Here is a 12,124-nt window from a genome sequence, read left to right on the forward strand (position 1 = left end):
GTAAAGTAACTGTCACTGAGATATATGGCAAAGGAAGGGAAATATCAGAACCTCAACAGTAAAGTAACTGTCACTCAGATATATGGCAGAGGAAGGGAAATATCATAACCTCAACAGTAAAGTAACTGTCACTGAGATATATGGCAGAGGAAGGGAAATATCATAATCTCAACAGTAAAGTAACTGTCACTGAGATATATGGCAGAGGAAGGGAAATATCATAACCTCAACAGTAAAGTAACTGTCACTGAGATATATGGCAGAGGAAGAGAAATATCATTTACTCAACAGTAAAGTAACTTTCACTGAGATATATGGCAGAGGAAGAGAAATATGATAACTTCAACAGTAAAGTAACTGTCACTGAGATATATGGCAGAGGAAAGGAAATATCATAACCTCAACAGTAAAGTAACTTTCACTGAGAAATATGGCAGAGGAAGGGAAATATCATAAACTCTACAGTAAAGTAACTGTCACTGAGATATATGGCAGAGGAAGAGAAATATCATAACCTCAACAGTAAAGGAACTTTCACTGAGATATATGGCAGAGGAAGGGAAATATCAGAACCACAACAGTAAAGTAACTGTCACTCAGATATATGGCAGAGGAAAGGAAATATCATAACCTCAACAGTAAAGTAACTTTCACTGAGATATATGGCAGAGGAAGAGAAATATCATAACCTCAACAGTAAAGTAACTGTCACTGAGATATATGGCAGAGGAAGGGAAATATCATAACCTCAACAGTAAAGTAACTGTCACTGAGATATATGGCAGAGGAAGAGAAATATCATAACCTCAACAGTAAAGTAACTTTCACTGAGATATATGGCAGAGGAAGAGAAATATCATAACCTCAACAGTAAAGTAACTGTCACTGAGATATATGGCAGAGGAAGGGAAATATCATAACCTCAACAGTAAAGTCACTGTCACTGAGATATATGGCAGAGGAAGAGAAATATCATAACCTCAACAGTAAAGTAACTGTCACTGAGATATATGGCAGAGGAAGGGAAATATCATAACCTCAACGGTAAAGTAACTGTCACTGAGATATATGGCAGAGGAAGGGAAACATCATAACCTCAACAGTAAAGTAACTGTCACTGAGATATATGGCAGAGGAAGGGAAATATCATAACCTCTACAGTAAAGTAACTGTCACTCAGATATATGGCAGAGAAAGAGAAATATCAGAACCTCAACAGTAAAGTAACTTTCACTGAGATATATGGCAGAGGAAGAGAAATATCATAACCTCAACAGTAAAGGAACTGTCACTGAGATATATGGCAGAGGAAGGGAAATATCATAACCTCAACAGTAAAGTAACTGTCACTGAGATATATGGCAGAGGAAGAGAAATATCAGAACCTCAACAGTAAAGGAACTGTCACTGAGATATATGGCAGAGGAAGGGAAATATCATAACCTCAAAAGTAAAGTAACTGTCACTGAGATATTTGGCAGAGGAAGGGAAATATCATAACCTCAACAGCAAAGTAACTGTCACTGAGATATTTGGCAGAGGAAGGGAAAAATCATAACCTCAACAGTAAAGTAACTGTCACTGAGATATATGGCAGAGGAAGGGAAATAACATAACCTCAACAGTAAAGTAACTGTCACTGAGATATATGGCAAAGGAAGGGAAATATCAGAACCTCAACAGTAAAGTAACTGTCACTCAGATATATGGCAGAGGAAGGGAAATATCATAACCTCAACAGTAAAGTAACTGTCACTGAGATATATGGCAGAGGAAGGGAAATATCATAATCTCAACAGTAAAGTAACTGTCACTGAGATATATGGCAGAGGAAGGGAAATATCATAACCTCAACAGTAAAGTAACTGTCACTGAGATATATGGCAGAGGAAGAGAAATATCATTTACTCAACAGTAAGGTAACTTTCACTGAGATATATGGCAGAGGAAGAGAAATATGATAACTTCAACAGTAAAGTAACTGTCACTGAGATATATGGCAGAGGAAAGGAAATATCATAACCTCAACAGTAAAGTAACTTTCACTGAGAAATATGGCAGAGGAAGGGAAATATCATAAACTCTACAGTAAAGTAACTGTCACTGAGATATATGGCAGAGGAAGAGAAATATCATAACCTCAACAGTAAAGGAACTTTCACTGAGATATATGGCAGAGGAAGGGAAATATCAGAACCACAACAGTAAAGTAACTGTCACTCAGATATATGGCAGAGGAAGGGAAATATCATAACCTCAACAGTAAAGTAACTGTCACTGAGATATATGGCAGAGGAAGAGAAATATCATAACCTCAACAGTAAAGTAACTTTCACTGAGATATATGGCAGAGGAAGAGAAATATCATAACCTCAACAGTAAAGTAACTGTCACTGAGATATATGGCAGAGTAAGGGAAATATCATAACCTCAACAGTAAAGTAACTGTCACTGAGATATATGGCAGAGGAAGGGAAATATCATAACCTCAACAGTAAAGTAACTGTCACTGAGATATATGGCAGAGGAAGAGAAATATCATAACCTCAACAGTAAAGTAACTGTCACTGAGATATATGGCAGAGGAAGGGAAATATCATAACCTCTACAGTAAAGTAACTGTCACTCAGATATATGGCAGAGGAAGAGAAATATCAGAACCTCAACAGTAAAGTAACTGTCACTGAGATATATGGCAGAGGAAGAGAAATATCATAACCTCAACAGTAAAGTAACTTTCACTGAGATATATGGCAGAGGAAGGGAAATATCAGAACCACAACAGTAAAGTAACTGTCACTCAGATATATTGCAGAGGAAGGGAAATATCATAACCTCAACAGTAAAGTAACTTTCACTGAGATATATGGCAGAGGAAGGGAAATATCATAACCTCAACAGTAAAGTAACTGTCACTGAGATATATGGCAGAGTAAGGGAAATATCATAACCTCAACAGTAAAGTAACTGTCACTGAGATATATGGCAGAGGAAGGGAAATATCATAACCTCAACAGTAAAGTAACTGTCACTGAGATATATGGCAGAGGAAGGGAAACATCATAACCTCAACAGTAAAGTAACTGTCACTGAGATATATGGCAGAGGAAGGCAAATATCACAAAAATCTATGCACAATATCAAAGTGCTTCATTAATTTTCAAGACAAAAAAGATGTAGGTCGGACACAACACGAATATAAATAATTGGGAAGAAACTAGTTTGATTTTTTGTAAATAACATAACAGACTCATTGCTTTGTACATCCGCTTACTTTTCTTGGACCTAGACCTTTCAATGAGGGTTTTTAAAATGAGGGTTTCTAAAATGAACAATATTACATGTTAATACATTGTATCTGGCATTCATCTGGGGAACGGATACATGTTGCATGACTTGAAAGCCAGCTTCTAAACTATTTATGTTTTAATCAGTGAAGGACTCTCGTCAGATCCAAACATAGCCATTGACAGGGAAACCCGTTCAATTGTAATAATTTTAAATAGTGTTGTGTCAACAGTGAAAGTACGACATTATTTGTCTTGTGTCACGTAATTCCCCAGGAATATTCGTAAATAGAATCAGGTAATACCAGATACTGCGTTCTGCACGGGCGACGATCACGCTATACGGCAGTTAGTCGTAAAACACGCCTCCAGGTAGGTCCCCGCTTAAAGCATTATTCTGTATCAAGTGTGTTACTGTGAAGGGTTTGTGCATTTATTTGTTTGTTTGTTGGCTTGTTGTTTAACGCCACACTCAACAATATTCCAACAATATGGCGGCGGCCTCTAAACGATGGATTCTTGACCATACAATCCGTTGATTGACATCATGACCATCGATCCACGCAATTGGGATACGATGACATGCATCAACCAAGTCAGCGAGCCTGACCACCCGATCCCGTTAGTCGCCTCTAACGACAAGCATAGTTGCCTTTTACGGCATGCATGGGTTGCTAAAGACATATTCTAACCCGGATCTTCACGGGTCGGTTTGTGCAATTAAGGGTATTGATATTTATAAGAATGTTTCACGCGTTTAAGGTTGTCGAAGGTTTGTCTCTGAGCAGTGTGAAAGTCACATCAGGTTATCTTGCATGAAATGCTAAAGACTAAAAGCTGAAGTGACGGAGTAGCCCCATTTTGTAACCCAGGAGCACAGAGTTGGCTCTGAGAAACAAAGTATCAGGGCACAACTTATGCATCTGGAATATTGTAATATCGCAGACTCATTTTCTTTTCAGATTTTAACATGGCTGACGCAGAATATAAAATCAGTGTAACTGCTGCTGGAAATGGTAGCCACGTGGGGAGTGCCAATGCCGCCGGTTTCGTCCACGGTGGAATGGGAAATAGCGAGACCACAAACTATAACCAAGGTTCAGCATCATCACCTTTACGTTATATATTAAAATATCTATCATGTCATGGGTAATGTTGATATTTCTGTAACCAATAGGGGCCCAGTCGTCTAAGGCGCCGCGATTCGCTGTGCAGAGTTGCGTCGCTTAAGCACGCTAGAAACCTATGATTGTGGGTTCCAATCCCGGTTCGCCCCGATTATGTTTCTAGGTTTGTCAGCACCATACCCGTGCTCGAGGGTCTCATCGAAGTGGTAAACGTCAGATACCTGCATCACTTCGGGCTTTCCTCCCACATTAAGCTGACACGCCGTGATGTAACTGGAATACTGTTAAAAGCGGGCTTAAACCCAACTCACTCACTCACTGTAACCAATATTGCATGTACACATTTACTTAATGTTTTGAGATAATAGATTGAGGTTTTGTAGCTTTGGTTTATATACTGAAGATGAAAAGTAAAATGTTAGAAATGAGATCAACTGTATTCAATCAATTATCTGTTGTTTCCTCATAACATATTATACCATAATATATTCCTCCTATATTAAATGTATTTCAATGCTTTTTAAAATATTTATTATATATTATTATAATAATAGGAAGCCGGAGCATCGTGAACGAAGGCCAGATAGGGAACATAGCAACTGGTGACAACCACAGTGGCAACATGACAGCGTCGGTTCCCGGGCAACAAGGAGCAGAAAGCAAGATTGGTAAGACGGATATGAATCTGGAACTTATTCTAGTACATCTGTGTGACACTTTCGTGGTTAAAACTATAGATTGAGTAGATGACTGGTTGAGAAGAGTTTTCCAAATTATTAAAGTCAGAGTCTGTGTTCCATGGATGCGTGCTCACGGCGTGTCTAGGCGAGTGAGCTTCGTTAATTGTCGCTCTGAGGAGTATTCCAGTGATACCGCGGCGGGTCAGCTGGTTGGTTGGTTTGTTGTTTAACGCCGCACTCAGCAATATTCCAGCTATATGGCGGTGGTCTGGAAATAATCGAATCTGGACCAGACAATCCAGTGATTAGTATCATGAGCATCGATCAACGCAATTGGGATCGATGACATGCCTCAACCAAGTCAGCGAGCCTGATCACCCGATCCTGTTAGCGCCTTTTACGACAAGCATAGTCGCCTTTTACGACAAGCATAGTCGCCTTTTACGGCAAGCATGGGTTGTTGAAGACCTATTCTACCCCGGATCTTCACAGGTCAGCTAGATATGGGCTGAAAGACGGAAGTGGTGCAGTACTTTGACGTTTTCCCCTTAGTTAAACCCACGAGCCAAATTATGTTTCTGATAAACCAAGAAAAATAGTTGGATTCGAACCCACGATAACAGACGCCGTAGACGACTGGTACTAATACGTAAAACTGATATATGAAACTGATACATGATTTATCTGAATTTAGAAAACATGCTTGATTGATGTGGACCATCATAATATGATAGAAATTGTGACAGATAATTAATGAGAGCTTAAATGGCTCGAACCGAACTTACTCGAAATGGCATATACTAGATATACACTATGTCATTTTGAAGGGTAGGAGAGGTCTTCAGCAACCCATGCTTGCCGTAAAAGGTGACTATGCTTGTCGTAAGAGGCGACTAACGGGGTTAAACTACAAACCAACAAATCATATTGAATACATATTGATATGATACGCAGAAAAACATGTTACCTTGAAGAGTTGATATCGCCATTTCATGTGTTTTGTATAGATAGCGATTTATCATTATCATAGAAACATTTAATTATGAAAAGTGTCGGTATTTGGCTGTGTACTTGTCATTAAGGTTGTTTTAGATCAGATTAAAATTGACTTGTACATGTTGCAATGTAGTCATAATGATAGTGAGTGAGTGAGTGAATATGGTTTTACGCCGCTTTTAGCAATATTCAAGCAATATCACGAGGGTGGACACCAGAAATGGGCTTCAGATATTGTACCCATGTCGGGAATAGAACCCGGGTCTTCGGCGTGACGATCGAACGCTTTTACCACTAGGCTACCCGACCGCCCCTTCATAATGATCAAGTTTGATGTCAGTAGAAATATATGATTGTAAGAAAATTTACCTGTCGTTTTGACAGATCCTGAAAAACTGACCCCAGGTGGACTAATACAAGTTTTGAAGAAGCGCCACTGCACAGATGCCACAATTCATATTTTTGAGACACATAAGGTTGACGGGCGATTGTTCATGGAACTAGATGATGAATTTCTGGACGAACTGGGAATTGACAGCAAGATCGAACGAAGGAAGCTCAAACTTTTAAAGGAAGACATCAACGGGTGAATCGCTTTTTCATTATCAAAGAAGAAAGTGTTTAATTTCCGTTGTGAAACTGAACTGTGATGGGCGTCGTGATTTGTAATTATTTGTAATTGAGTTTTTGTAATATTCGTTGTCAGATTTAGCAGATATATAGAGAATTTCACCCGAGTGTCTTTTGATATAAAATTTATCAACACGAGTTGATAAAAGTGGAACAAACCCGAGGCTTGCTTTATATCTCCTGTGGGAGCCAGTTTTGGATGATAAATACAAGTACATGCAGTTAAAGAAGGCATGATGAAGGATGCATATATCACCTGAATCCGTGTGGAACACGCCTCATCGCTGTGGAGGCACCTCGCAGTGAATAAGGTTTGCGAACATGTTCATTTCTCATGAACTATACAATGACCTAATATCTCCCTGCTAAAACATATTTTGTGGTGTAAAAATATTATTAAAAACCCCTTGCCTTCTTGTGCTGTGTTTAATTTGTTTTCCCATGCAAACTGTATACACAGTGGTTGGGATTCCTAGGCCGATTAGTTGGTTGGTTGGTTTGTTGTTTAACGCCGCACTCAGCAATATTCCAGCTATATGACGACGGTCTGTAAGTAATCGAGTCTGGACCAGACAATCCAGTAATTAATGTCACGAGCATCGATCCACGCAATTGGGATCGATGACATGCATCAACCGAGTCAGCGAGCCTGACCACCCGATCCCGTTTGTCTCCTTTTACGACAAGCATAGTCACCTTTAACGGCAAGCATGTGTTGCTGAAGACCTATTCTACCCCGGAATCTTCACGGTCCCTGGGCCGATTAGGCAAACGTACCCGATGTTTAGTGATAAGAACCTACTATCCGGTGGTTACGATATGTGCCTAGGCTTGTTGAGGGCAGAGGGTCGTTTCGCAATCTGTCAACCTCAGACGTTGCACATATACGATTTTAGCTGTCACTGTTCTCGCTATGCTGTCAATTGACTACTTCCTTAATCAATGAAATCATTCATTTGAGACTACACATTTATCTGTCAATACTAGATAATCAAATATTGAATATTATCGAACATAATTAAAGATTGATATTGAAGTAATGTTAATTCTTAAATTATGTAAAAATATGTAAAAAAAAATACATTCACGCCATTGCAGTATATTCAATACATATAATTCAGTATGTAATATTCATGAAAATCGTTCCATTATGTTGTTACTTCTGATCGACAAATGGAGACCAAAAGATAATAATTGTAACAGGCTTTTGAAACCGTCCCTATCTGTTTGTTCTGAAATAAATTCCACAACTACATGTATAGTTTTTTACAGTGTGTCTTGTCGTAACACCGAAGGTAATTGGTAATGGTGACATGATACATCAGTAAATACATTGATGAGGTGTATACTATATATAAACTGTACTTACCTCATGAATATATTAGTTTCCAAGAAAGTTTGCATTTAAGAAGAAACACGCTGGGAGTAGAAAACATTAACTACGTGAAAGGAAATGCCGTTATATTGTCCAGGTATCAGGTGACGGTGGTAGTCAAATGATGCATAATGATCCCTAAAATCCGATAACTGTCGCACAATGTCTTTCCGGGTAGCGCATCAAGTAATCTAGGTCAACACTGCAGTTACTGATACAATGTGTCGAGCTGAGAGTGTTGTGTCCGACCGAGACCTCCGCATTAAAGAACGCCTGTCGGAACTGTCGTATGGTTGCACAGAGAAATATTTCTAAAAGAAAATAATTTCATTTTAAATGAAAGAAGAGAGCATTATGAAACTACCCAAGGTCAATTGGGATGTTGTATAAATGTATATTTAGTTATTATACCACTGATTAGTTAATTGATCAAATGTGTGCAACAATCATCAACGCCACGGTTTGATGGTGAGGCGCATTCGTCTTTTGTGTGCAAAAAAACTACAGAGGCCGATAGTCAGACTATTGATCACAATGTTTCTCTATTCTAGTGTTTTTTAATCGATAGCAATACCTATTATTAGAGCTGACTTGAAACACGCGTCATTACGCGCACGACCCGTGAAGATCCGGGGTAGAGTCGATCTTTAAACATCTCATGGTTGCCGTAAAAGGCGACTGTGCTTGTCGTAAGAGGCGACTGTTAGGCGACTGTAATATGACTGTAATTTGATAGAAATTGTGACAGATAATGAGAGCTTAAATGGCTCGAACCGAACTGACTCGAAATGGCATATACTAGATATACACTATGTCATATTGAAGGGTAGGAGAGGTCTTCAGCAACCCATGCTTGCCGTTAAAAGGTGACTATGCTTGTCGTAAGAGGCGACTAACGGGATCGGGTGGTCAGGCTTGCTGACTTGGTTGATGCATGTCACCGTATCCCAATTGCGTGGATCGATGGTCATGATGTCAATCACTGGATTGTCTGGTCCAGACAAGATTATGTACAGACCGCCATCATGAAGCTTGAATATTGCTGAATGCAGCGTTAAACAACAAACCAAAAACCATTACACGCACACATGTATACTCACGTAACTGATAAAATTTGAAAAATAATAGCCTCGATAATAGTAGACACTCTTTAACTCCAATTTCTCGATGCACAAATTAAATACTATGTGTACCCAAATTTATATATAATCGTGCGTGCATGTATATGGGACAGTGTACGCAGTCCTAACACACAAAAGTGTTTACATACATGCATATCAGCCTACTTGACCTCTTGTATTTGCGCTACATTAGTATTGAAACAATTTTGACCTGGTTGGGACCTCACAACTCCTAACCGATATGTAATTTTGAAATATTTTTATCTCTTTGTTTGTCTTCCCTGTTATCGCCGACTGCACTGATATGGGTCATGTGTTATCGTTCAGAGGGTAGCTGACTGTTGAATAAGGCCAGCATATCACCTTATTGTGCTTTATGTGTAATGCATTTGGTGACCTGCAGGGAGCATTAATTTACATGAATAAGCAGTCATTGCAAGTATCGTGTCATACAAAGCAAACTGTGGCTTTCTCAGAAAGAAAGAATAGGATGTAACGGGGAGCGTCTCAAACATTAAACAGAAAATTTCCCGCGAATGTAGTCGTCTGGGGAAAAACAATCTATAAATATATCTAACTCCAGTAACCTTTGAGATCTTGACATTAACTTCGACTCTCAATCTGTTCTCGTTCTCAAACATCAAACAGAAAATATCCCGAAAACGTATTTTACTGGGAAAACCAGTCTATAAATATATCTAACTCGAGTTACCTTTGAGATCTTGACATTGACTTCGACAGTGGTTGTTACAGTCTTCATTTATGCTCAAGGGTGGGGTTGTGTAGTGTGTTGTGTAGCGTATCGATATGTGGTGCATCGCGGTCACTGTGTGTTATGTAGCCGAGTGACGTGTCTCGTTGTAGGTATTACTGTGTATAGTGTAGACATGGAGTATGTGACTGTGTGTTTTGTAGCCGTGTGACGTGTCTCGTTGTAGATATTACTGTGTAAAGTGTAGACATGGAGTATGTGACTGTGTGTTATGTAGCCGTGTAACGTGTCTCGTTGTAGGTATTACTGTGTAAAGTGTAGACATGGAGTATCTGACTGTGTGTTATGTAGCCGTGTAACGTGTCTCGTTGTAGATATTACTGTGTAAAGTGTAGACATGGAGTATGTGACTGTGTGTTATGTAGCCGTGTGACATGTCTCGTTGTAGGTATTACTGTGTATAGTGTAGACATGGAGTATGTGACTGTGTGTTATGTAGCCGTTTGACGTGTCTCGTTGTAGGTATTACTGTGTATAGTGTAGACATGGAGTATGTGACTGTGTGTTATGTAGCCGTTTGACGTGTCTCGTTGTAGGTATTACTGTGTATAGTGTAGACATGGAGTATGTGACTGTGTGCTATGTAGCCGTGTGACATGTCTCGTTGTAGGCATTACTGTGTATAGTGTAGACATGGAGTATGTGACTGTGTGCTATGTAGCCGTGTGACGTGTCTCGTTGTAGCTATTACTGTGTAAAGTGTAGACATGGAGTATGTGACTGTGTGTTATGTACCCGTGTGACGTGTCTCGTTGTAGGTATTACTGTGTATAGTGTAGACATGGAGTATGTGACTGTGTGCTCTGTAGCCGTGTGACGTGTCTCATTGTAGGTATTACTGTGTATAGTGTAGACATGGAGTATGTGACTGTGTGTTATGTAGCCGTGTGACGTGTCTCGTTGGTGTCTCGTTGTAGCTATTACTGTGTATAGTGTAGACATGGAGTATGTGACTGTGTGCTATGTAGCCGTGTGACGTGTCTCGTTGTAGGTATTACTGTGTAAATTGTAGACATGGAGTATGTGACTGTGTGTTATGTAGCCGTGTGACGTGTCTCATTGTAGTGAGTGAGTGAGTGAGTATGGTTTTATGCCGCTTTTAGCAATATTCCAGCAATATCACGGCGGGGGACACCAGAAATGGGCTTCACACATTGTACCCATGTCGGGAATCGAACCCGGGTCTTCGGCGTGACGAGCGAACGCTTAAACCACTAGGCTACCCGACCGCCCCTCTCATTGTAGGTATTACTGTGTAAAGTGTAGACATGGAGTATGTGACTGTGTGTTATGTAGCCGTGTGACGTTTCTCGTTGTAGGTATTACTGTGTATAGTGTAGACATGGAGTATGTGACTGTGTGCTATGTAGCCGTGTGAAGTGTCTCGTTGTAGCTATTACTGTGTATAGTGTAGACATGGAGTATGTGACTGTGTGCTATGTAGCCTTGTGACGTGTCTCGTTGGTGTCTCGTTGTAGCTATTACTGTGTATAGTGTAGACATGGAGTATGTGACTGTATGTTATGTAGCCGTGTGACGTGTCCCGTTGTAGGTATTACTGTGTAAAGTGTAGACACGGAGTATGTCACTGTGACGTGAGTTGTTGTAGTGCTTGTTGTTGCGTAGCATACCAGTGTGAAGTGTTGCGTTGTTTCATGTCACCGAGGAGCGCGGTGAAGTATCCCATTGAGTAATGTGTCATTGGGTAGGGCGTCACTGTGAAATGTGTCACTGGCTAGAGCGTCAATGAGGAATTTATCACTGGGTAGAGCGTCAGTGTGTAGTGTGTCACTGGCTAGAGCGTCAATGTGGAATTTATCACTGGGTAGAGCGTCAGTGTGTAGTGTGTCACTGGCTAGAACGTCAATGTGGAATTTGTCACTGGGTAGAGTGTCAGTGTGTAGTGTCACTTGGTAGAGCGTCACTGTGGAATGTGTCACTGGGTAGAGAGTAAGTGTGTAGTGTGTCACAGGGTAGAGCGTCGCTGTGTAGTGTGTCTCTGGGTAGAGCGTCGCTGTGAAGTGTGTCACCCGGTAGAGCGTCAGTGTGTAGAGTGTCTCTGGGTAGAGAGTCAGTGTGTAGTGTGTCACTGGGTAGAGTGTGAGTGTGTAGTGTGTCACTGGGTAGAGCGTCGCT

The 12,124-nt window shown here is 40.2% G+C and overlaps 1 protein-coding gene across 1 annotated transcript; it reads left to right on the plus strand.

Moving 5' to 3' along the window:
• Window positions 1-4,033: 4,033 nt before the first annotated feature.
• Window positions 4,034-7,137, plus strand: LOC124151574. Its single transcript, XM_046524100.2, has 4 exons — window positions 4,034-4,059; window positions 4,250-4,384; window positions 4,969-5,082; window positions 6,475-7,137. Exons 2-4 carry the CDS (start codon window positions 4,258-4,260, stop codon window positions 6,678-6,680), a joined length of 447 nt encoding a protein of 148 aa, XP_046380056.2. The 5' UTR covers window positions 4,034-4,059; window positions 4,250-4,257; the 3' UTR covers window positions 6,681-7,137.
• The last annotated feature ends 4,987 nt before the right edge of the window (window positions 7,138-12,124 follow it).

Source organism: Haliotis rufescens, unplaced genomic scaffold (assembly GCF_023055435.1).
Source record: "Haliotis rufescens isolate VD_foot unplaced genomic scaffold, xgHalRufe1.0.p SCAF_13, whole genome shotgun sequence".
NCBI classification, from domain to species: Eukaryota; Metazoa; Mollusca; class Gastropoda; order Lepetellida; family Haliotidae; genus Haliotis; species Haliotis rufescens.